A 24,714-nucleotide genomic window follows, 5' to 3' on the forward strand; every position below is an offset into this window, starting at 1 on the left:
AATCACCGCCCTCTAGCGGTAGATTTCATAATCACATGCTGTCATGCTGTTACAGGTTAGACTACTTCAAGTTCTTTGAATTGTTACATCAAGATGAAACATTGTACCTTTGCATGCGAGATAAAGTAGCCTAACCGCATTCTTAGACAAGCCGAGCATAGCCTATTGAAAGTTGTTTCAAACCAATGTAATGGTCCATTTAGTCAATACCCCCCTCCCCCCCCCCATCGAAACGCAAAAGAGCTGCTATGCTAGGAATTCAGAGATATTTTTCTACAGACTGCTGTCGGTGCATTCCCTATATGTTAAATTGGAGTTATGTTCATACTTTGTTGCAAAAGACGCATATTTAGTTCGTTTATTATTGAGCTGCTCAACCAGAGGGGGACCCCGAGAGCAAATCTTGATAGTAATTGTAGGCTGTGCAAGTAGCCTACAATGTATTGAAAGCAGAATTAGCGTTATCAAAGAATTGTCTCAATGAAACATTAATACATTCATAAATCAGTCACAACACATTTTTAACCATTGCTTTTCATTGTGAACCAAAACAGAAGCAACAGCCAAATCTACAGTCCAGCAACACAAAATTGCCTATGTTGTCACTTTTGAATGACAGCTACATTCAGACGATGAAAGCATCAATACCTCACATGAAATATTGACGAACATTGCCTTTAGTAGGCTACCATACATTTCCACTACATCTGATTCAATCGCTTGAATAACTTTCTCGTCACTTCATTAAATCCACGCCGTCATTTATTAAACCCACCCCCACGAGGGTGTGTCTTGCCATTCTACACCGTTGTGTCCAACCAAAGTGATATTATCGTACAGGGGATGGATAATAAGCCTGTGGCCACAGCATGGTGTGGCACAGTAATTGATCGTTTTTTGCGATATCCTGGTGATAAATAGAGGAGTGTTCGTTCGGTTAGTTTAATAACTCTGCAGTGGAAAGTCTGTCACATATCGCAGAGCACTGTTTTCGGATCACACCGTAAGCCAGTATAAGAGTTACTTTTTTTCGGTCTCTGAGTTGAGGATTTCAAACAAAACAGAAGACGTTTCGCCACAAGTCTCGCGGTTGAGGACGTCTTCTGCTCAGCAACTGACAACCTGACTTACCAGAAATTCTGGAGACACACGGATGGATTCTCTCAATTCCTGCACAGGCTACAGGCTACAGGCAGGCAAGTTATGAAGTAGCTCGAAACAAGGTCTGGTGACATTCTGACAACATTGTTTCAAAGAAACCCAGGTATGGATCTCTGCTCTGTAATAGACCAAACATGAGTAGGTTATAACGTATTTTTTCCAGTAGCCTAAGTCTAAGTACGCCTTGCATTATCCTCCCTAGGTTTAGCGAACCTATGTCATAGGACCTCCAAAACCTACTTGAGGACAAATCATCGTTGATATTTAAACTATCCGGAGATGCAGACGTTTCTGAAGGGTAAACGCGTGGGCTACTGGCTCAGCGAGAAGAAGATCAAGAAGTTGAACTTCCAGACATTCGTGGAAATGTGCAGGTACTGTCCCATGAACTCTTGCTTATCATGGAGTTTTAGGTCATAACAAATATGTTGCTGTCTTTCTTTCTGGTTTGGACAGTGGCTTTTAAACACCCAGACACGTAAGTATGAGCAGGAGAGCATCAAAAGTGGGCTATAGCATGGATATGCCTTACATTTACATGTCTTAACCAGGGGATTGTAACCTTATTATGAAGTTGTTTGTCATAAGGTCTGAATGATCGAAGTGAGTAGAGCACATCTCACTCTTGCAAGTCCATCTGATGTTCTCCTACATTCACGAGGGTCTCCATCATAGAGGAGAATGACTGAGGCATAGGGTGGGCTGTGTTGGTGTAGAACAGTGGTCTCCTGATGTCATCATCCCAAAAGAATGTGTCAGGTATGAACCATGGGCGGCTGGTGCCAGTTCCTTTAGCCCTGGACAGACCCAGGGGTTGGGCTATTATGTAAACAACAAAGCGCAAATGGAGTGTGGGCTTTCAGTGGAAAAGGGGGTCTGACAGGAATAGTCTGTTGTTTGGCTATGTGGTATTTAGCTTGCCTGTAGAGTCAAGGGTTTCACACCCTCAAGGTTCTTTCCAGTCACCAAGACAGGAGACAGAGACACACACCAAAGACAATTTGTATGACTGCAACAACTGGACTTTGGTCATGTGGAATAATCCATTGATGTGAAAGTGCTTATGGCACCAGTGTTATGTATTCAGCTCCAAGGAGCCACCTAGGCAATTAATGCTGCAATTCCCAGGAAGTGTGAGTCTATGTAGCTGTCTTACATGGCCAATTGAAACCACCATTCCCAGGAATACAGCAAGTCCATCTCAATACCAAGGCAATGGCTAGATACACATACTATGTAACTCTAATAGCAGGAAGAGAAAACTGAATGCACACATTGACTCTTAGAAGGAAGCTGCTCATTTCTGTGGGCGGGGGCTAGATAACCACAGTTTGGTCTAGGGCTAGGCTGTAAGGACAGGCTTCGCTGATGAGATCCTCAGTGAGCTCAAAGCAGGCTGACCTGCACAACTCTGTGTTGTCAGCAGGTAGCACAAACGGCTTCTGGCTCACTGAGCCTCTTAGAGCAGCGTCACTTCCCCCCTGGTGACTGACTACAACAACCACCTGGAGCTGATTGTATCAGGCCACTTGTCAGCCAAGCCCATATCCTCCCAGCTAGTTTTCTGTGGGTTCCCCTTTTAGGGTCTAATAATGTCACAATATTTTTGCTCATCCACAACTTGAACCAACATTTTGGTTTAGTTTTAGAAATGTATGAGCCTTATTAAACTAATGTGCACAGTGCTTATTTATTCAGGGTAATTTAGTCATTTGAATGAATGGCAATCTAGGCTGATGTAGTGTTGGCTGTTCAGTCACCTACTGGTATGTAATTTGAGTATAATGTACACAATGTTTTGCACGGGTCCCCTGTAAAGCACAACTGTCTGTATGAGAAAGATGTTAGTGTGTGTGGGGGGGGGTGTGTGTGTGTGTGTGTGTGTGTGTGTGCACTTACTCAGCCCAGATGATCTGATCCCAGATGATCAATGATCTGATCAAGACTGTTTGCGTTCTTTATTTGGCCCGTTCGCCTCGCAAGTGTTTGCAACCACACGGTGTGATCATTCATGATACCAGAAGTAGTTCATTCTGTACATAACATCACCACCCACAAGTCAGTGGCTCTAGTAAAACCCATCTCTACTGAGTTACACATGTTTTCAGGCATTCCTCAATCTGCCTTTTAAGGCCAAGGCTTAGTCCAGTGAGTTGATTAATGGTCTCTCTCACATGTCTGTAGGGTTTAATCCACATAAGAGAGAGGTTCTTGTCTAACACGTTAAACTACAATAGAATGACTGTCTATGCCTCTGACCTGTTTTTTTTTTTTTTTTTTTGGCTGAGCTTAAGTACAATATGTACATTCATCCTATACAAAAGCAACAAAGAATTGTTTGCCCATTGAAAGACCAACGCCTATATATCAGGTCATGGTAGTCTTTGGCTATAACTTATCTCACAGGAAGAAAGAGGGGGAATCACCTTTACTGTGGCAGTCTTAATGTTTTCAAGGTATTACTAGTAGACATTGACCTTTGGTTCTCTCTAAGAGATGAGGCCAGGGATTCCAAAGTGTGTACTCATACATTTGTCAATCTTTTCCTTCAGTTGGTAGGTGACAGTTGGTAGGTGGGTCACTGTGTGCTTTTATGTGGGTGTGCATGAATGATCTATTAGATGATATTTCAGTAAATCAGTACCCTTGAAGGTCAGAACTGTGTGTGTGTGTGTGTGTGTGTGTCTGTGTGTGTGAGAGAGTGTTGTGTATAAGCAGGTTTGAGAGTTTAGTATTCAGTCACAGTTTCAGCCAAACAGTGTCACTGTGTGCTGTGAGCGTAGTGGATGTTTTGAACTGCATCTGAGGTTACTGCTGCCCCATTGACAAATACCACAGCTCTTCTCAGTCTGCCCCAGAGGTATGGAGGAATGCTAGCGGAAGAATGTGTAAAAGTGTGTCTGAACTTGTGTAAAAGTGTGTCAGAATGAGCAGGATAACCACGGCAACTGCACTTAGTCAGTGGGTTTTAGCGCACCTGTCTCAACATTCACCGCAGAGAGAGACCACTGCTGTCATGACCACTGAGTATACCTGTTGTGGACTCCACCAAGCATTAGAGGGGGTGTGAATTTATCACTGTCCTATCAGTTAAAACAAATAATAGCTGCTCATGGTCAGATATTACAATATGTTTGAATTGTTATAGTAATGTTATATGTCAGTGCACGTGTGTGTGTGTGTGTTTGTATGTGTGTTTGTGCATTTGTCTGTGTGGTTTTAGATTTCTCCTCTGACCTGTTCAGAAACAGGAAGAGTAAAGCTCTAGCTCTTCTGAAATCTAAAATTACTTGTGATGTGGCTTTTCAAAAGTCTTCAACATCGGTTTGAATAGACACTAAGATAGACAATAAACACCTCTTTCTCATAACTGCATCCCATGAAGGTCTTGATCAAAAACTCATGACCTCAAGGCCTCTTGATAAAGATAATGTGATAGTCACCATTTTAAAGATGCTCTTTCTGTTTTGTTTCTGTAGGAAAAGGGGCATTGAAATAATCCAGGTAAGTTATATTTACTTACTTGTGTATTTACTTACTGACTAACTTATTAACTTACTTAGTTGAATTTTTAATATTGTGTTTTAATCTTGTTGGCCAATCTGTTGTGGTCTTCCGGGCTGATTGAAAAAGAATGCATCACAACTACTTGTAATAACAGTGACATAACATGTACTTAATATACTTTTTGTGTGACATGGAGATGAGCTTTATGAATGAAACATTAAATGACACTGTCATTGAATGACACTGTTATTTCCATCGAGACTCAGCTGACAAAAAATAGTTTACATTGGGAAGATGAAAGAGAAACCAAATATGCAAACACACAAGAACAACAACAACACATATTCATTTTCGACCTATTTTATGCTGTTCATGTCACCAGCTCATTTTGAACACTGAAAGTCGTTATATCATGGAGGAGATGAAAACTTTCGAGATTCATTTTGATAACAGACTGATGGGTAAAGTCTATGTCCACCAATATGGAAGCTGAAAATGTTTCAGATGTGCTTTTGGTCGTTTCACATACATTAATAGATCTTTACTGCCATGGCATGGTCACAGAAAAGTCATTTAAAAAGAATAAAAATGGACCATTAAAAAATAGACCATTTTCTCCAAGGGGAAACGATGGATAAGAACAGTTTAATTCAAATAGTCTGCTGGCTGTGAGGTTTATCCATATGAGTGGAGATGGCACAGGGCAGCCATCAGGTTCAGACAGGGACAAACTGTCTTCCATGATGCTTCCCCAAGGAGTCTGCAACATAATGTCTCATATACACTAACATAAGCCCTGTATGTAGGACCACCAATACAGCTAGTGTATTAAATGCAATACATTTTAGTAGGGAGATTTACTCGAAAACTAGCAACTAACTGAGTTGCCAAGTCAACAGAATATCAGCAATAAGACAGCTGGCACAGATAAGAGTTGAAGGTGCAGTCAGGGATTGTACATGTTTTCAAACGTTTATCAGTTTTTTATTGGCCAAGTATACTTACAAGGAATTGGAACGGGGATATACTGTATAACAAATTGCAGTGATAATGAGTTCAACTCCATCCACCTCTTTCACTTTCATTCTAACATGGAAAGTATCTCTGAAGAAAGGTTGGTTGAGTGGAGTCTTGGAGTTTTGACCACCGTTTCGAAACAGGATTGTTTGTGAAAATCATTGGACACACACAGGGTGTCACGACACAATAGCTTATGACTAGCAGTGTGTCATTTTGTCACATGCCTTAAGGCAGATGGAAGATCAGAAGGACTTGGACCGATAGTGAATGATTAGTAAATGTGTGCTAACCAGGAATTCTGACATTATCTGCAGGAGCAGGTTAGGGCTGGCTTGTTTGCATGAGGTTATGAGGCTATAAAATGTTTCACTATCATTTTGTTTGTGTAAGAAGTACATATTTGTGAATATTTTAGGTGTGTTTAACTGTGAAGCACAGGACTTAGTAACGTTTGCCCGATGTTTGTTTACTGACACTGAGCTCATACTTTTCTGATGTTACCTGTAAGTGGCCATAGATACATTTCTGAATCAAAATATTTGATAACATGCCTTTTGAAAAGCACCAGCCCTTTCTCGGGCAGAATGAGGTCAGTTTGACGTCTGTATTTGTTTATATTCCTTCATTGGAAATGTTGACCGACTCATAGAATCTGCTTCCTCGTTCAGGTCAGACAGTCAGAAAGGGGTTTTGTTGGACAAACACACCACATGTTGTTTTTTTGGTGATGGGCATGAAGGTTATGAGTGTTTTGGGTTGAGTATGGCAAGGAAAGGCACAGCATAGGCCAAGGTCCCTCCCACTATCTGTCAGACAGACGGCCGCACCTGATAAAGGCCCTGACTCGGCAAGATCCTATTCTCCTCTTCCCGCGCCTCACAGTATTGGACAGGTCATGGAACAAAACCAAGCCTAAAGCCAAAGAATGAAATGGACTTTGACAAAGCTTTTGTGTTCCTTGGCTGTGAGCCAGTTAGCTACACCCTGTCTTCGCCCATAAGTCACTTGCTATCACAAGACCTAATAAATCTCTTGTAAATGATCAGTTAGTTGATCAATCAGGGCAAGGACTTAACATTGTGCAGTGAATCAACCTGGTCAGTAGAAAAAGCCTGTTTTTGTGTCTTTGAGTGAATCACTAAAAGAAATCATTAGTTGGTATAATTAGTATCGAGATACTGATAGCAGTTATTGAACCACTCATGAATCATCCTCAGCACACTACACACACTTATCACAGCCATGTAGTTAATTTATTTTATAGTGATTGCACTAGTAAAGTCTGTAAAGGCTGTGATACGCGGTGCATGACGAGAATTACATCATCAATGCGGTATGCAGGGGGTGTCCTGTGTCGCGTCAATGACGCACGCCTTCGAAGCGCGCAAATGTGCTCGGAGGAGTATACCACCTACGTAATGGATGTCTCTAACACTCCACTACAAGCCTCTCTTTTGACTCTCTAATCCCTGACTTTTCTTGGATTAATGCCCTTTTAGCTATCACACACGTTGAGCAAGTTAGCCTTCATGCGTTTGGCTTGGCTTTTCAGATTTGTCGACTTGTTCTCATGAGGCCCATCAAGGTTATTAGTCTTGAAGTTTGGTTTGTGTATGTCCTGGTGGTACAGATAATGCTATCTCTGTCTTATACATTGTTGACAAAATATAGCGAAATGGAATGATGAAACTGAAGGATTTAACTGTCCTTGAAGCATCACAGTTCAGTTGAGCCAAACCGATGGCTCATGTATTTTCATGTGTTTTTGTCTGGCTCTTGTCAAATGCTTTGAAGCTTCTGCACCACAGGATATCGATCATCAGATAGCAACACTGTAGCATCACTACCAATTACCCATAATGCATTATTGATGTTGAGTACTCTGTTTCCATCAATATTACATGAGCCAAGGACACCTTTAATCCTAGTTTCTAGAGGTAATGTTTTTTTTGTTTTTTTTTATACACAATTTGTGTAACCAAAATTACTGGATTCTCTGGAGCCAATATATTTATGTATTTTGTTAAATTAAATGCTAATATTAAATGTTAATTCAATGTATGCAATAATCTAATAAAGGAAAAGACATTTCATATAGGAAGTTAATCCTGTACTGTGTTGTGAGGAGGAGAAATATTATCCTGTTCCCCCTGTTTATCATCAAAGCCATTGAAGACGGGCTCAATAGACAAGAAGACCATACATGACTGATTTCACTTATGTCACCCGCTGAGCCCAAAAAGAGACCGTTTAGAGCTGTCATGTAACCTTTTGACCTGTCTTGTGGACTTAATTGAGAGCTAGTCTCTCTCAGGCTAATTCCTCTCCTGTGTTCCCCTAATTCATCTTAGCAGCATTTTGAGAGGGGTTGAGCACTTATTTCCAGACATTCCTCCTGCATCTGATGAAGGCCTTTTAGGGAACAGTCCCCAAGGACCTATTCTCCTCCTACCACACACACACATACACACACATACACACACACACATACACACACACACACACACACACACACACACACACACACACACACACACACACACACACACACACACACACACACACACACACACATCTTGGAGGGTCTGCAGCCCGTCATTTCTTCTCCTATATTTGGTACCGGCTTTGGAGTTGCCCCTCACTGCGGTCATGGCGGATTATATAATTCCATGTTCCCTGCCCCCCTTCCTCTATCTGCCCCCCTTCCTCTATTGCCGCCCGCCCAGATGTTTCATACGCTCCGTCCATATGGACTTGTACTTGACGGGGAACTTCTTGGCCCCTGTCTGTTGAAAATAAAGTGCTCGGCCCAGTAGGGCTGCACCCAGAGGATCTTGTGCACTTTCTGTAACTCCCCCTAAGGGTCCAAGTGAACGTTGAGGTCCCCTACTGTGGAGACTGCAGTAAAGTCTGCAAAAGAGTGGGTCATATGGATCTCTCTCTCTCTCCCTCTCTCTCTCTATCTTTCTTTTTTTGTTTCTTTCTTTCTTCCTTTCTCTCTCTCTCAAATTCAAATTCAAAAAAGCTTTATTGGCATGAGTCATGACTGAACATACTATATTATTGCCAAAGCATTAATACAATACAAGTAGTAATAATAAGATCTCTTTCTCTTGTGTCAGTTTGTGTGTAACTAGGCATGACTTGTCTGTCTGGTAGAAAGTAGGTTGTTCCATTATATCATTAGAGAGATGCTTTGTTTTGAAGGGCTTTGTTGTCAAAGCTTTTCAAAAAACACAATGAAAAGATAAACAAACCTGAAAAACCTGATGAAGCCTCATGAGGCACTCTCATTCATCTCTCCAGGGTCTTGCTAATGCAGTTAGCTACAGCTCTTTATGTGCATTTCTGACCTCTGTGTGGACTGTTAAGCTGACCTCTGACATTTTATATCTGGATTTATAGCTGGATCTGAGTCGACCTCTGGAGGAGCAGGGCCCGCTGGACGTGATCATCCACAAGCTGACTGACCACATCCTGGAGGCAGACCAGAGAGACACACAGGCCCAGCTACTGGTGCAGAGTGTTCAGGTGAACCAAGGCTGCCCAGCTGACTTCAGGCACACTTACATGGAGACAAGGATCCAATTATTAACAGCCCTTTATTTAAGATTGGGGCCCCTCCAGGCAAAAAGGAGTCTTTTTGGTATTAGGGCTGTAACTAACGATTTTTCATAGTCGATTAATCTGTTGATCATTTTCTTGATTAATCGAATTGTTGATTAAATTGTGAGAAAATTATGAGAAATTGTAGATGGCCGCCCAAGAATATGTCCTCGATTGCTTTGTCTTTGTTTACTTGCCAAAGGTATTTAGGTTTCGATTGAGATTGAGATTAACAATTACCAAAATAGTTGGTGATTAATTTAATAGTTGACAGCGAATCAATTAATTGCTTAATTGTTGCAGCCCTAAGACATGCCCTATATTGTTAGGTGTGTGATTGTGATCAGAATATTTCAGATATTTATTTGAAAAGATTTGGGGTATTGTATTTTAAATTCCACCCAGCATCTTAGTTTTGGTATGAAATTGGTAGCACTGCTGAAGTATCAAACATTGAGTCGTGAGCTATTAATGCAGATCGTATACTCTTTTATGTACCCTTTTGTGGCTATAATTGGTCGATGACATCTCAGCGCTATTTCATACTGTCTGTCTATGATCTCAGCATGTCTTTTACCACTAAGAACACAGGAAACCTCAGTCAATGATCATCTAAAGTTCTGTTTGGGTTGACCTGCTAGTTTCTGCTCTGGTCTGCAGGATTACATAGACGCCCACCCAGAGACTGTGGTCCTGGACCCGATGCCTGCTATTCGTACCCTGCTGGACCGTGCCAAGTCCTATCAGTTGATCCACAGAATTGAGGACTTAATGCAAGGTGGGCTAGCATGCATGTGCTACAGCTGCACACCAAACATGTAGTCTTGGGGATACACAACATTGACATCCTGTGCATTGCTGGAAATACTCTCAATCCAGCATAGATACACACATGTGCTCTATGTATGTTCACAAACATTCACATAGAAACACACAAACAGGTCAATTTTATGTGAAAAGAATATTTTATATTTCGCCTTGAAATCAACAGTGTATTTTTGTTTGCAGTGGGCATGAGTGTGTGTGTGTGTGTGTGTCAGACTCCCCTTCCGTAATTCCTTTGTTGGCCCTGCAGTGTCAGAAGCCTCAATGAGCTTTGGGCTTTTTCCGCTGGGGAAGTGGAAAGCTTACCAAATAGTGTGTGAGTGCGTATGTGTGTATGTGGGTGTGTGTTTTTGTGTGTGGAGACGATGGAGGCTTACGTGTGAAAACTGCCGACTTGCTCGTTCTTTGTGTGGCCCTCGCTCCGCTCCGGCTCCACATTCCCGGCGTTCTGAGCAGGAAGAGGGGGCCGACATTCCCGCTCGGCGGACACGTGTGCTTGTGAGTCTGGGCGACCCGTGCTCTTAAACCCGCGTGAACCTCCCTGGACGTCCCCTCTCTGCCCCCACAGCGTGCAGGTCACCAGAGTGAGGCTCAACAGAGGCACGGCCTCCGCGCTTTGTGTCATCTGATGCAGTCCGGCTTACATGGCATGTCAGCTGAAAGGACTTGGCATTCCTGGCCATATGTTCAGCAATGCCTGTGTTTGTACCTATATGTGTGTGTGTGTGTGTGTGTGTGTATGTGTGTGAGTGTTTGTGTACGTGCTGGAGTTGGTTAAATGGGTAGTCATCACACTACCCTCTTCATGTTAGAATGTGCTAGTATTCAGTTTACAGTCTGTCTTATTCACAGTTACAAAGTGCAGTGCAGATGTTTTTATTAGTCCCTTTGTGGGTTGACTGTGATGACTAACCTTTGCTTGTAAGTATGCTTACACAGGCCTTCTGCTATGCCGGGTTTACGAAGTTGTTACTCGCCAGCAGGAAAAAGCATAAGCAGTTTGCCTTCTCTGTGCATTGTAATGGCTGCTAATGGCTTAGCACTGTTTGGAGTCCTGGTGCCAAAAGCTTAGGTGTGGAGACTCTCATCACCGGTGTTGTGTGTCTCAGCGACAGGATGGGCTGTCACCACGCCGCTACACAGAGAGCAGCTCACCGTGAAACAGTGCCGGCCCAGCTCTGGCTAAGATCAGGGCTAGCCATTAGCGCTAGGCTAGCTTGCCCAGGTCCCGCTGCCTCTTTTGCTGTCTCTATTCCAGGGCATGCCCATGTCAGGGAGATGGGACAGCACAAAGTGGCATTAGGTCAACAGTGGTGTTCTTTGGCTCGGGATCTCTCAGGATTTTACAGAGCACTCTGTTTAGAATTTAGCATGCCAGGGGATATTCTTTGTACTCTCTTTCTCTCTCTCTCCCTCTCTGTCTCTCCAACTCTCTCTCCTCTCTCTGACTCATTCTCTCTCCATCTCCAACTCTCCCTCTCTTTTCTCTCTTTAACTCTTTCTCTTATGCTCTATCCCTCATACTTTTTCTCTCTCTTTCTAATGCTCTCTCCCTCTTCTCTCTTTAACCCCCCCCCTCTCTCCCTCTCTTCTCTCTGTAACTCTCTCTCCCTCTTCTCTCTCTCCCTCTCTCCTTCTCTCTTCTCTCTCTCTTTCTAATTGCCTCTCCTCTTTCTAACTCTCTCTATTCCTCTCTTCTCTCTCTCTCTCCATTGCTCAGTGTCTGTCATTCTCCAGGCAACCACAATGACTTAGCTGAAAGCAGCAGGGAGAGTTGCATTGAGTGCGGTGGCCTCGGGGGAGTCACTGGAGATAACGTTGCTTGGGCTGGCGCTTTCGTTACACAAGCACCGTTTGTTTGTTTTCAGATAGAGCGACAGCTCCCTCATGCATCAGCCAGTGTAAAATCCACACTATCGCGGCGCTCTGTCATTGATCGAGTTTTGGATGAATGGTGCATGTTGTTAGTCACCACACTATGGCAATGCCCTTTGACCCTGACTTTCATCGATAAGATGTCATCTGTATGCCAGAGCTGTGATAGCTGGCGCGATCTCCAGTTGCATAGTTTACGCAATTTTAAATATCTAATATAATCTGGCATATTTAAGGTGAACTGATGACCATAATTAGATTTAATTAAACTTCAGTGTTTTAAATAGTTTCAATGTTATTTATTACCAGTCACAAAGGAATGAAAAGCTATCCTTTGCAGTCTGAGGGCAGAGAGGGATAAACACGCCTTTGGTTCATGGGTTCAGTTTCTCCCTGCCTGTTTGCGTTTTTCAGACTTTATTGGCTAGTTAGCGCCAGTTCGTTCCACTTTGCATGACAGCACTACGATGGTGGACTCACAGACGGGCTCATTTCCGTAATGTAGCTGTTGTGAAGTGGATAACCACATCTGAGATACACGCTACACAAACAGCATTAGAGAAAAAAAAATCATTACACCCGAGCTTGCCTTGATCTTCTGTGAGAGACAAGCCCATAAATAGATTTGTTTTCATTAGGATTCCAAGATTCAATTAACTACGGTACACTAAGACCCTCTGATAATAGTGGGAGAGAAAATATACAGGCACATCCATAGCTTTCCTATGTTTCCATGGACGAAAGAATAATATTGTCTTGTTGACACCAGCAACCAAGTCGCACAATGCCAAGGATATTAGGTAATAATATGCACTCAGTGAGACTGTGAGTAAGGCTTGTAGTCTGATTTAAAGAGATGAATTGGGGCCTGTTTTAGGTCTGCCTTTCAGCTTGTGACACCATGTTTAATATTTAACTCATGTTAGATATACATTGGCTTTTCTTCATGTTATTCACACAAAGGAATCTACTATGCATGCCAAAATGGGACCGCGGTGCAGCACTTTGAGTTCACGCCGCTGGAGCCGATGAAAGAGTGTATACAATATGTGTCTGTGCATATGGACATGTCCGAGACCGAGAGAGTGAGGAGGGAGCGTGCATGCCCGCATGTGTGTGTGTGTGTGTGTATGTACCGGTATGTGTGTGTGTGTGTGTGTGAGTGTGCTTGACAGAGGTAAACTCAGAGAAGAAGAAGAAGAAGAAAAAGTGAGAGACACTGAGAAAGAGAGAGAGAGAGAGAGAGAGAGAGAGGGAAAGGGAGATAGAGAGAGGGAGAGAATGCATAAGAAGAGGCACATAGCACATACAGTATGTTCTTGTAACAGTGGCCTTGTGCGTCTCTGGAGGCTCCATATAGTCTGGTTTAGGGATTGTGGGTGGGTAGTGGTGTGAGCGTGTGTGTGTGTGTGTGTGTGTGGGGACTACTGCACTGAGATGGAGGGACTGGGAAGGAAGAAGAGTGTTGGGTGTGTGTGTGTGGGGGGGGGGGGGTGAAAGAATGGCCATGATGTCCCTGCCATGCAGAGGCCATGCTACATTTCTCCCTGGCTTTTCAAAACATGTGGAGTCAGGGTTACCGTGGAGCAAACACACACTCAGACACTTCACGGGAGACCCCAAGGACCCAGCGAGAGAGAGAGAGAGAGAGAGAGAGAGAGAGAGAGAGAGGAAGGAATAGAGATTGCAAAAAGAGCAAGCAGGAAGAGAGCATATGAGAGAAGCTAGACAGAACAGGAAGAGAGAGTGAGTGCAGAGCGGCGCAGGAGAGCCCCAGTCCGAGGGAGAATGTGTGGGGGAGTCTTCGTGAAAACTGCACCACACACGGGAGAGACAGACAGAGAAATTGTCTGACAGCAGCAGAAGATTTACTGCTTGTAAGGTTCCCCAGCAGGGCTAATTTGCTGGGCTGCTGTAAGTTTTTTTTATCTGTACTGTAGGCAGCTATCATGGTCCCTGAGGGAGCCGCTAATCACCCATGCAGCACGCCATAAGCCTCTGTGGGACTATGAGGAGGCTTTTTCACAAGCCATGCTGGAGGCTGTGGATGTGTGTGTGTGTGTGTGTGTGTGTGTGTGTGTGTGTGTGTGTGTGTGTGTGTGTGTGTGTGTGTGTGTGTGTGTGTGTGTGTGTGTGTGTACTGTATGTATACATGTGTATGTACTCCTCACATACCACCTCAAGCATGGGTTGTGTCTATTTGCAGACACACACACACACCACACACACACACACACACACACACACACACACACACACACACACAGTCTGAGCTCCTCTTCTGTGCTCCTCAGATGACCGGATCTGCTCCCCTCCGTTCCTGGTGGTGAGGAATGAGTGTGGCCGAGAAACGCTGGGTCAGCTTCAGCAGCATGGCATCACCTTCCCCTTCAGTAAGCCACTTACACACACACTCACACTCATGCATCACGCTCACATTCATACTCACACACACACACACACTCTCACACACACTCAAACATCATGCTCACATTCACACTCTCACACACACACACACACACACACACACACACACACACACACACACACACACTCTCTCATACACACTCATACATCATGCTCACACTCACACTCACACACACACACACACACACACACACACACACACTCTCACACACACAAGCCGACATCACCTTTGGACAATGCCCTGGTAATTGGGCCCGGATCTCATGCGGACTTCACACATGACCCTCACGGACGGACATTGGCCGGGAGGAGCTGGCCGGAGGGCAGGAGTATGACGCACAATAGATACGGCTGTTGTCACAACGTTTGTTTACTACATAGAAAGGAGAGTGCGAAATTCAAGCAAATCGGAGAAGACACAAAGTGGCAGCTTCCCTTGGTAGAAGACTTCGCCGGAAGAGGAGAAGCGCTGCCGTTCTTCGAGAGAACCATATGGAGGCGTGAGAGACCTAGCGGTGGAATGTTCTGGACAGATGTTCTAGAGAACTTTGATGATAAACAGTGGAGGAGTCATTTTCGTATGAGTTCGTTTTGAAGTCTGGTGGCACCTGCATTAACACCCCAAACTACCAGAATTGCCAGATTTGCAGTTTCACGCCACCCAGGCACACAAAAGAGACGTCACCACCCCTTTGTAGGTGTGCATCACCCACCTCTTACCCTTCAGACATACGTTCCCCCGTGTAACATCCGGATTTAGTACTATTGACCAGGTAGGGTAAGGTCCAGATTTAGTACTATTGACCAGGTAGGGTAAGGTCCAGATTTAGTACTATTGACCAGGTAGGGTAAGGTCCAGATTTAGTACTATTGACCAGGTAGGGTAAGGTCCAGGTGATGACAATTGTGTTCATACATACAGCCCATTCGCGTGACATCTGGATCATGTCATGTCATCTGGATTCCAGTGTATGTCTAAAAGGGGCTACGCACACTCACACCCACACACACACTCATACATCACGCTCAGACACACACACACACACACACACCACTCATACATCACACTCAGACTCACACACACACACACTCACACATCACGCTCAGACTCGCTCACACACACACTAATACATCACACTCACACTTACACACTCTCACACACACACAGACACACACACACACACACACTCACACTCACGCTCTCGCTTGTGGTCAAACTTGATAGTTTAGCGATGACATAAATAGAAAAGTGGTTTAGCGGTAATGTTTAAACATGAAATGTTTGTATTTTTCATCTGTTGTTTATGTATGTGTTGTTGCTGTGGCTGCTGGTTGATTCACACTCCTGTCTTGTGCTTCTTCCCCAGTCTGTAAGACCCAGGTGGCACATGGCACCAACTCTCATGAGGTCAGTGACTACTGGACACACACCAGCTGACCTGACTGTCTCTGACATGTCGTCTATTCAAGTCTGTTTATAAACACTGACTCTCCTTTCACAGTTTCTTCCTTTCTTCCCACTCCTTTCTTCCCACTCCTTTCTCTCTTCCTCTTTTCAAGTTTCAACTGAGACTGTCCTCAAAAAATGACTCTTTTTAACATCCTATAAATAATTCATTTACTTGGAGGGTAGAAGTAAATGAGTTATTCTCTTGTCTTTTGTGTTTGTTTTTCTCTGCCCTCTATTTAGCTTTGCATTTCTTCATTCTTCTTCATTTCATTCATTTTCTTTCTGCCTTTACATCGCAACGTGCTCTCGTTCCCATCCCTCCGACGTGGTTGCGTAATGCATTGCAACTCCTGAGTGCATGTATGCAGCATAGCGCTGTGTTATGGAAGTGTTCCCTTCCATAAATCTTGAGTTCCTGGGAAGGCCTCCCCTCTGTTTGCTCTGATTGTGATAGTGTAGTTTGAGCAATGGGGCACAAGGGGCTACGTCAGATAGTACAATGGCCGCACCGAACACTCCCCCTCTCGAGCGGCCAGTCAGAGGATACTTACCTTTCTAAGGGTAGCCTTAAGGAGTGCTTTACCAGGAATTCCCTCTTATTCTGTAGTGATCTTCTGAGAAAAGGGTGGAGGGTCACTTCACAAAGATAAGTTGTGTCCTTAGATGGGTGGTACGAAAAGTATAAACTTATACGAAAAGCTCTTGGCGCTGTTGATCTTTAGGGATGGACGTAACCGCGGTGCCACCCACTCATGGGCCTGATTAGCAAGCAGGGAGACCTGAGCTCTCTTCAGAACAGCTCTGTCATAAACCTTTATGGCGACAGTATGTCCATGCACTTCAACAGCCCAATAAAGACAGGCGGAGTATATATGCCTCATATTTAAAGGTCAGCGATCATACGCGATTTCAAGCCCATTTGTCACATTCAGCAATCATCTCCTCACTATCCGCTAGCTGCCCAGCCTGTGAGTACACTGTAAAAAAAAATAAACGGTCTCCGTGGGTTGCCCAGGCTCCGAAAACTGGAAACAAATGTGACCTCCTGCGCCATCGCTGACTGTACTGTACCTTTAATATGGACACAAAAGGTCCTCTGGGTGTCATGTAGCTGGTTTCCAGTGTGATTTCCAAAGACTACCTGAATAGCTGATGAGACCTGAATCTGAATCTGCCCATAATCTTGCAGATGGATTCCAAGCATGGACAACAAGCCCGCATCTAAAGGCCAACACATTTGTTGTGCCTGATGCACTTCAAGAGATAGCAGAATTTAATTTAAAACATTATTTTTTTAAGGGGCCCAACAAGCCCACTAGTGGTGTTAGGGGCATAGTAACAAATTGTTTTTAATAAATCCACAAACATACCATCTTCAACATTTTGAGCGCAACTTTTAAGGCACTGTGGGTGAGGCACAACTTTTCTTTCCTTAGCAAACTTTACCACCAGTTAACAAAACTATTGTTACACAGCTTAAAGCAAGTTAGGTTATAAAGAGTATGGAAGAGTTAATAGAGAACGGGAATAGTAAAAGTGATTCATGTGTTCTACTCAGATGGCCATCATCTTCAGCGAGGAGGACCTGAAGAACATCAAGCCTCCCTGCGTCATCCAGAGCTTCATCAACCACAACGCTGTGCTCTACAAGGTGTTTGTGGTCGGCGAGGCCTACAGCGTGGTCGAGAGGCCGTCACTCCGGAACTTTCCCAACGGCCCAACAGGTGAGGCCTTAAGGCCGTGACATGCTCCCGCGCCTGTGTCCCGCCTGTGTCAACACGCATGTGGGGGGTTTCACGTGCTTCCCAACAATAGGGACAGCTCGTCGATGACACATGTCTTCGACGTGCGCAAATGTGCTCAGAGGAGATTACCACTTGTTTTACACTTCCTCTCTGTGATTCACCTCTGGGGTCACCGATAGTCATGCTATCGATTGGTCATTACATGTTCCTCGTCCTGTTCATGTCGTTGGTTAGCCTGGTGATGCACTGGTGTGCACCCATCCCTATATACTAATTAGTCACCTGAGCCTGACCTTATATTTACCTCTAGTTGCCCACCAGGCTTTGGACAGTACTCAAGTTCCTCTTTAAGCTCTAATAGTGTGGGACAACACTATTTGCCATATTTGTACAACTCCTCTATCTCACATTCTTTGAGGGCAAATTGCTGGCATTCAACTTTGTGTGAGGTTGTTGTCACGTTCCTCTGGTGTTGGCTTTTTCCAAATGATGTGGCCGAAATCACTTCAGCATGTCTGAATGCAGAAGTTTAGCACCAGTTCAACAACTGCTAAATCACAGGCTCTATGCTTTTGGAAGCCGTGCCACGAAATGGCCTGACATCACCGTAGCAACTTTCCAAACTGGCCTTTCAGAGGGTGGCAGGAAAATGTTGTTGACAGAATTTATGTGGCATTCACGCCATCTTCATCCTACATCCAACTGTGGCTGAACCTTTCCTTTTTAAGATTTTTTTTGTCAAACTGGCTATTTATGAACCGTCTGAAGATTTAATGACTCTGGCCCACATGCAAAGCGCAGCAAGTATTCATGGGATTCCGGAGCTCATTTGTAAACTGTTCGCTATCTCCTCTCTCAACAGACGATTAGTTTAGAGTACAGGACTTCTTGTTGAACTTCACGGACACTGGTTCCAGTGAGAGCCTGTGAGTCACAACAGTCTCCATAGCAACGATCTAAATCAAGGCCACCTTTTTTCCTGTGTTTATGTGGGAAATTTTGCCCCCCTCTGGCCAAATAGATGGACTGCATTGACAGTGAGAGGGACTGGTGGTTTTCAAAACAACTAAAATAAAAAGAACTGGTGGTCTAAAAACAGCTAAAATAAAAAGAACTGGTGGTGTAATACAACTAAAATAAAAAGAGCTGGTGGTCTAAAAACAGCTCTAATAAAAAGAGCTGGAAACCAATGTTGTGCAGAGCAAGTGAGATGAATACATCCACTGGCAGATACACTTGTAGTCAGATACATTTGTATTCGATTGACATAATATTGTACGTCTATCAAACTTTTCACTAACCATACAGGGATTAGGGAAGGCATAGCTGGTATATAGCAAATCATTATCAGCAAGTCGGGAACTGCATCCTTCTCTAGAGAATGTGAATTGTGACAAAGCTGGTAGCCTACTGGTACTTATGTTGAACTGACACAGGAAGCCCAGATCTTTGTTCTTGTGTGACCTCTCTCTCTCTCTCTCTCCCTCTCTCTCTCTCTCTCTCTCTCTCTCTCTCTCTCTCTCTCTCTCTCTCTTTCTTTCTTTCTTTCTTTCTTTCTTTCTTTCTTTCTTTCTCTCTCTCTTTCTCTCTCTCTCTCTCTCTCTCTCTCTCTCAGACAGAAGAGCCATATCCTTCAACAGCCACAATGTCTCCAAGCCGGAGTCTTCGTCCGACCTGACCTCTGTAAGTCTGAGCCACTCTCGTTGAAGATCTGAGACTAATGTTGTTGTTCTCACCGACTTAGCGGGCTGATTCTGGAACAGTTCCACTGTAGATCAAGGCCTGGCAGACCCATTTCCTTATAAGATGCTATGCTATCATTTTCCCCCCACATCAGTTTTGTCATTGAATGGTGTGTGTGTGTGTGTGTGTGTGTGTGTGTGTGTGTGTGTGTGTGTGTGTTTATTCACCTTCTAGAGGGAAAATCTGGAAGGGCAGTCCCAAGTGCCAAGTGACGACATCATTCAGATGATCTGCAGATGCCTGCGACAGACCCTGGGAATATCCCTGTTTGGGATCGACATCATCATCGACAACCAGACTGGCCAACATGCTGTCATCGACATCAATGCATTCCCAGGTGAGTGCCTGTGCTGTTCACAAAGGCTCTGCCTCTTCGCTTCTTTGGGCATGGCTTGCCTTGGGGGACTCAACTTCATGCGCTGTAGCCTACTGTGTGACTGGGCTCCTTACCAAGGACCACTCCCAGTCGTCAAAGCAGAAGTACAGAGAAAGTGTTCTCCATCTTCATTTGCACACTTAAACTAAGCACATGCATGCAGTCGCCGGGTGCTCAAGCACTCGAGTACTAATCAGGTATAGACAGTGAAATGGGGCTGGTATCACTGAGAGGCAGGAAGAAGAAGCTCTCTGCACAGAAAAGGATAGGCGACAGGTGATCCTTAATCTGTATATTTTTCCAGCATTTGTCCTGTTTTGCATGGTGTTATAGGTTAGCTGAGGCTGTATCTGAGCATAATAAAACATAAAAGTTTCTGATTTACCAAGGCTAATGTTGTGGGTGCAGGGGTGGCGGTGGTAGCGTAGTGGCTAAGGAGCTGGGCTAGCATGCAGTAGCCTGAAAAGTTGTGGGTTCAATTCCCATTTTCCACCATTGTGCCCTTCAGTAAGACACTTTCCCTATTTGCTCTGGGGACAATGGCCTCGTAATATAATATGTATAGGAACGTCATATATTACCAACCATCACGTATGTCCAACCTCTTACGTGTATGCGTCACTTAATATTCATTTCTATACAAACCAAGACGGCGGATTCCTAAAGAAACGCAAGCACCCACACCATAAGTTTATCTAAATTAGCTATGTACCAAAAATTACATTTTACCGTGACTTGAAGAGCTGTAAACAGTGTTGTAAGGCTGCGTGTACAAATCCGCTTGGAGCTCCAGTGGAATTTTGAATTGCGACGACGAGAATTCTCAGGCTTACCATTGATGTGCAGTGAGAAAGGTTGGGAATAAGTACCCACCAGCCCAGCCCAGCACTAAACTCTGAGCGTGGTAAACAAAATCGGATATTTCAGGCAGCAAAAAAAAGCCCCGGTAAGAACCAAACTAGATTTTGTTCAAATCTACACACCTATGGCTACTGAAAAATGTAAGGTTAATTTAGCAAATGTTATTTTGAAGTATTAAAAAACATTGTTGTTTTAGAATTTTCGAACGAAATGGTTGGTAATTAGCACGTTTACGATACGTAAGCCACTTTGGGTAAAAGTGTCTGCTAAATAAATAAATGTTAATGTGTACAGCATCTAAAGACCCATCATCCATATGTGTTCTTCACCTCCCTCCTCCAGCAGGACACCTGTCAGTATAGGAACTCAGGTGTTAACTCCAGACCATATGGTGTCAGTATAGGAACTCAGGTGACAACTCCAGACCATATGGTGTCAGTATAGGAACTCAGGTGACAACTCCAGACCACATGGTGTCAGTATGGAAGCACAGCATTGGATGTTGACAACAGATGATGTAATGTTTTTGAGGACTCATTTTGCCGGCATGAGATTGATCCATAGCGTTTGCTAAGGCCTTTGCTCAACTGGCAATCAAGTGTTGTTTGTGTTTTGATAGCTTGACCTCCGTGAAATTATGGTAATCATGGCAAAGTTTATCTGAGAAAGGATTTCAGGAAACTTGTTGTGTTGTGTTTTTCACAACTCCAATTACTTAATGGAAACAGAGATTAAAAAGTCAGAGTCATAAGACAGAGAGATAAGTCTTGAGAAGTCACGTGCTGTGCTCGAAGTTCAACTGTTTTTGTGTAGCCTGTTATCGCCATTAGCATGACACTGTTTATGTAGTGCCTGGAGAGCATGGTGATGACTATTCTCCAGTCTCCATGTTGCCCTGGTGATGTTATGTGCTCTAGACGTTATGTGCTCTCTCTCTCTCTCTCTCTCTCTCTCTCTCTCTCTCTCTCGCTTTGTGTGTGTATGTGTTCTTTGCCAGTCCTGAATGGCGTGGGAAAATGTCCCATGAGAGTGAAAGAGTAAAGCAACAAATTACGTTATCATAGTTCTATCTCCAGTGTGTTGGTTCCCCTGTGTGTGTGTGTGTGTGTCTGTGTGTGTGTCTGTGTGTGTGTGTGTGTGTGTGTGTGTGTGTGTGTGTGAACTCTGCTGCCATTTATCTATTCCTATCTATCTGTCTATCAGAGCTCAGTGGCCGTGCTGCTCAGTGTAATGGTCTATTATCCCCAACTCAGCCCATATATTGATGATGTGAAGGGGCTGTTGAGAGTACAGAGAAAGCACAGCAGCAGCTCCTCCAAGAAATTAGGAACATGTGGAAGCCTGCGGTCACTGCCTGTACACAAATAGGTTCTAAATAAATAATTGCCCCTGCCAAGAACAGGGTCCCCTAGAATAGCCTTTGATTGCAATCGTTCCCCCAGGAAATTGTGTGGCAGAGGCGGTCCAAATTGTTTTCATAATCTCCCATCAGCCAAACAAATGAGCCTCCAGGGTCCGTCTCTGTATCCTCACTGCTGAACCCTTCTGTCTCCCCGTCTCCAAGGTTACGAGGGGGTTCCGGAGTTCTTCGACGACCTCCTGAGCCTCGTGACGAGCGCGCTGCAGGCCAAGGCCTCCACGGGCGGGGTCGTCCCGCGGGCGCATGCCCGGGCGGGAGGTGTCCAGGGACAAGGACAGGGCAACCCTCCCGCTGTGGAGACACCGGCCTGCACCAAGCCCCGCATGGTGGGATGCAACGCGGACGTGTCGGCGACGTTCAAGAAACACTGTGCGCCCTCATCTTTAGCAACAAAGGCCTCGTCCCAGTGACCGCAAAAACGTGTGTGTCTGTATACTGTGTGAGTGAGTGAGTGAGTGAGTGAGTGGTGTGTGTGTGTGTGTGTGTGTGTGTGTGTGTGTGTGTGTGTGTGTGTGTGTGTGTGTGTGTGTGTGTGTGTGTGTGTGTGTGTGTGAAAGTGTGTCTACTTCTTGAAAACCAAGGCCTTGTCTATGGTTAATGGTTTACAAAGTGACGGAAGATCAACCCATATTGACTGACCAGTCGATGCCTTCTGACAAAGACTCCATGGCCGCCTGTCTGTCTGTGCCAATAGGTTTCTTTCAGGATTCTAACTGCAGCTTAAAAGGTTGGCAATGAGTGAGGTATTTACTGTGCAACCATCTGCAGGACTGTGTTAGACATTAAGAGATAAGAAAGGGAGTTTCGGATATGAAGAATTGAATTCTAGTACTGGATTACATGAACTGTTTTCAAGTGTGAGTACTTGACTGTATGATGTGTATTTTGCACTCTTGTGTCCTTGAATCTCCAATATATATATATAAAGAGTTCAGATGCAAAAGCCTCTAAACACCACCTCCGTCAAAAATGAGATAAAGATGGTGAGTGAATGCTCTCCACACATAGCATACATTAATCAAATAATTTCGCTTCAAAACCCGCTAAATACCACTCTTCCTGGTCTGATTGATTTGTAGGCAAAAACCTATAGGAGCCTGATAAAAAATGCTGGTTTAAAAGAAAAGTGGTCAGACGGATTTAGAGGGTTTTGCATCTGAGTTTGGTTCCAAAACACCATATCCTCCATTTCAAAATCATAAATAATTTATTCACATTTTGTTTTCCAGGTATGTCAGTTGAACTATAATTGGGTTATTGTTATTTGATTTATCTATACTCAATCAAAACAGCAAAATTGCAATTGTATTGATATTACCTGAAATACACAATTAAATAACATGACTTTTTAAAAATGGAGATATAGCGTTTTGGAACCAAAGTCTTCATATATTATGTATATATATGGGGAGCAAATAAGGATCAGATGGGGCACCTAACGCCTTAACAAGATGTTTTATTCCTTACTTTATTACTAAATATCATAATTTAGAACAATTATATTTACAGTAATGCCTTCCAATCAGATGGTGAATAACAGAATATTTGGTGGTATGGGGATTGGGTTTGATGTGTGAAAGAGTTTCTCTATTGATTATTTTGTACTTATTTGTAAATATTGCATTATGTTTGATTAACTTATGCAGTATGTTGTAGTTCACTGTAAAGCTCACAGTATATACAGTACATATACAGCTGTTCTTTTTAGTGGTTGGTGACCAGATCAGAGACACAATGTGTAGGCATTCATTCTCATTTTTTCCCACAACTGCGATTCTAACTGAACTGACCTGCACATGACATTGTAATGACATGAACAGGATGAACAACATGACGAGCACGTGTTGGAGACTTGGTGTCTGTATAGCAAGACACATCACCCATAGCAATGGACTCTGGAATACATCTGGCCCTGATGTGGCCCAGATCTGGCTCCGCTTTGTCTCTCCCACCCCAGAGAAGGGCCATGTCTGTCTTAGAGCCAGGTGCTCCGCTGCATACCTGACAGACACCGACAGAACAAACAAAGGTATCCGCAAACTTGACCTGAACAAAGGTATCCGTGCAGAGAAGGGGAAAAAAGAACACGAGTTAGCCGTCTGATGGCCACCTCTCTCCTACCACTTTGTGTAATAATGTACTCTTCGCACGTAACCATGACAACTACTGTAGAACAGCCATTGCAGTGGGACTGGAGAGCGTTGGCTCTGACAGGTCTCTCTCTATGCACTGTATACACACTATGCCTGCGTGTTGCACATAGGATATGTGGTGAAGTTTTGTTCTTTGCACATTTTGTTGGAGCAAAACTAATTGAACATTTTATGATTCAAGTATGAGGAAACAGGGAAAAAAATAAAGAAGCACAAGAATGTGTGATGATGATGATGATGATTGGGGCGGGCGGGGGGGGGGCGGGGTGAGGGGGTTCTTGCTCTGTGGGATGTGTGTGAGTCATCTTTGCCATGGCAGAATCTGTATGCTAGAGTGAGCTCACATTCTTTCAGACTGTCTGCAGTGGAGGCTGCAAAGAGAGAGAGAGCTACCTCAGTATATTCATTAATGCAGGGCTGTGTGTGTGAGAGAGAGAGAAACACATGATTTAGCAGATGGGGATGGTCAGAGCCCTCTGAAGGTCCCTCACCTCACAGCAGGTACGAGAGCTACACCTGACCCAGGTCACATAGAGCAGTGGTAG

General features: G+C 44.0%; 1 protein-coding gene across 2 annotated transcripts; it reads left to right on the forward strand.

The window, feature by feature from the left end:
• Window positions 1-824: 824 nt before the first annotated feature.
• Window positions 825-24,393, forward strand: itpk1a (inositol-tetrakisphosphate 1-kinase a). Of its 2 annotated transcripts, none has more exons than XM_076272538.1 (11): window positions 825-1,264; window positions 1,364-1,535; window positions 4,641-4,665; window positions 9,094-9,219; window positions 9,955-10,072; window positions 14,289-14,387; window positions 15,789-15,829; window positions 17,430-17,595; window positions 19,232-19,299; window positions 19,534-19,696; window positions 22,161-24,393. In XM_076272538.1, the coding sequence occupies exons 2-11, from the start codon at window positions 1,441-1,443 to the stop codon at window positions 22,424-22,426; spliced, it is 1,167 nt and encodes a 388-aa protein (XP_076128653.1). In that variant the 5' UTR covers window positions 825-1,264; window positions 1,364-1,440; the 3' UTR covers window positions 22,427-24,393. The 2 variants fall into 2 exon arrangements, with proteins under 2 accessions (XP_076128653.1, XP_076128654.1); XM_076272539.1 differs by having other exon boundaries at window positions 825-1,196.
• Window positions 24,394-24,714: the final 321 nt, after the last annotated feature.

Source organism: Alosa pseudoharengus, unplaced genomic scaffold, assembly GCF_046254945.1.
Source record: "Alosa pseudoharengus isolate Yale_2024_CS ecotype anadromous, Long Island Sound unplaced genomic scaffold, YU_APseudo_1.1 YU_APseudo_1.1_scf_7, whole genome shotgun sequence".
Lineage (NCBI taxonomy): Eukaryota > Metazoa > Chordata > Actinopteri > Clupeiformes > Clupeidae > Alosa > Alosa pseudoharengus.

Bases quoted from the DNA above. Each gene is read 5' to 3' on its own strand.
- itpk1a (XM_076272538.1), top strand. From the start codon at position 1,441: ATGCAGACGTTTCTGAAGGGTAAACGCGTGGGCTACTGGCTCAGCGAG. The intron at 17,596-19,231 runs GTGAGGCCTTAA...TCTCTCTCTCAG, and splicing joins CTTTCCCAACGGCCCAACAG to ACAGAAGAGCCATATCCTTC. The intron at 19,300-19,533 runs GTAAGTCTGAGC...TTCACCTTCTAG, and splicing joins CTTCGTCCGACCTGACCTCT to AGGGAAAATCTGGAAGGGCA.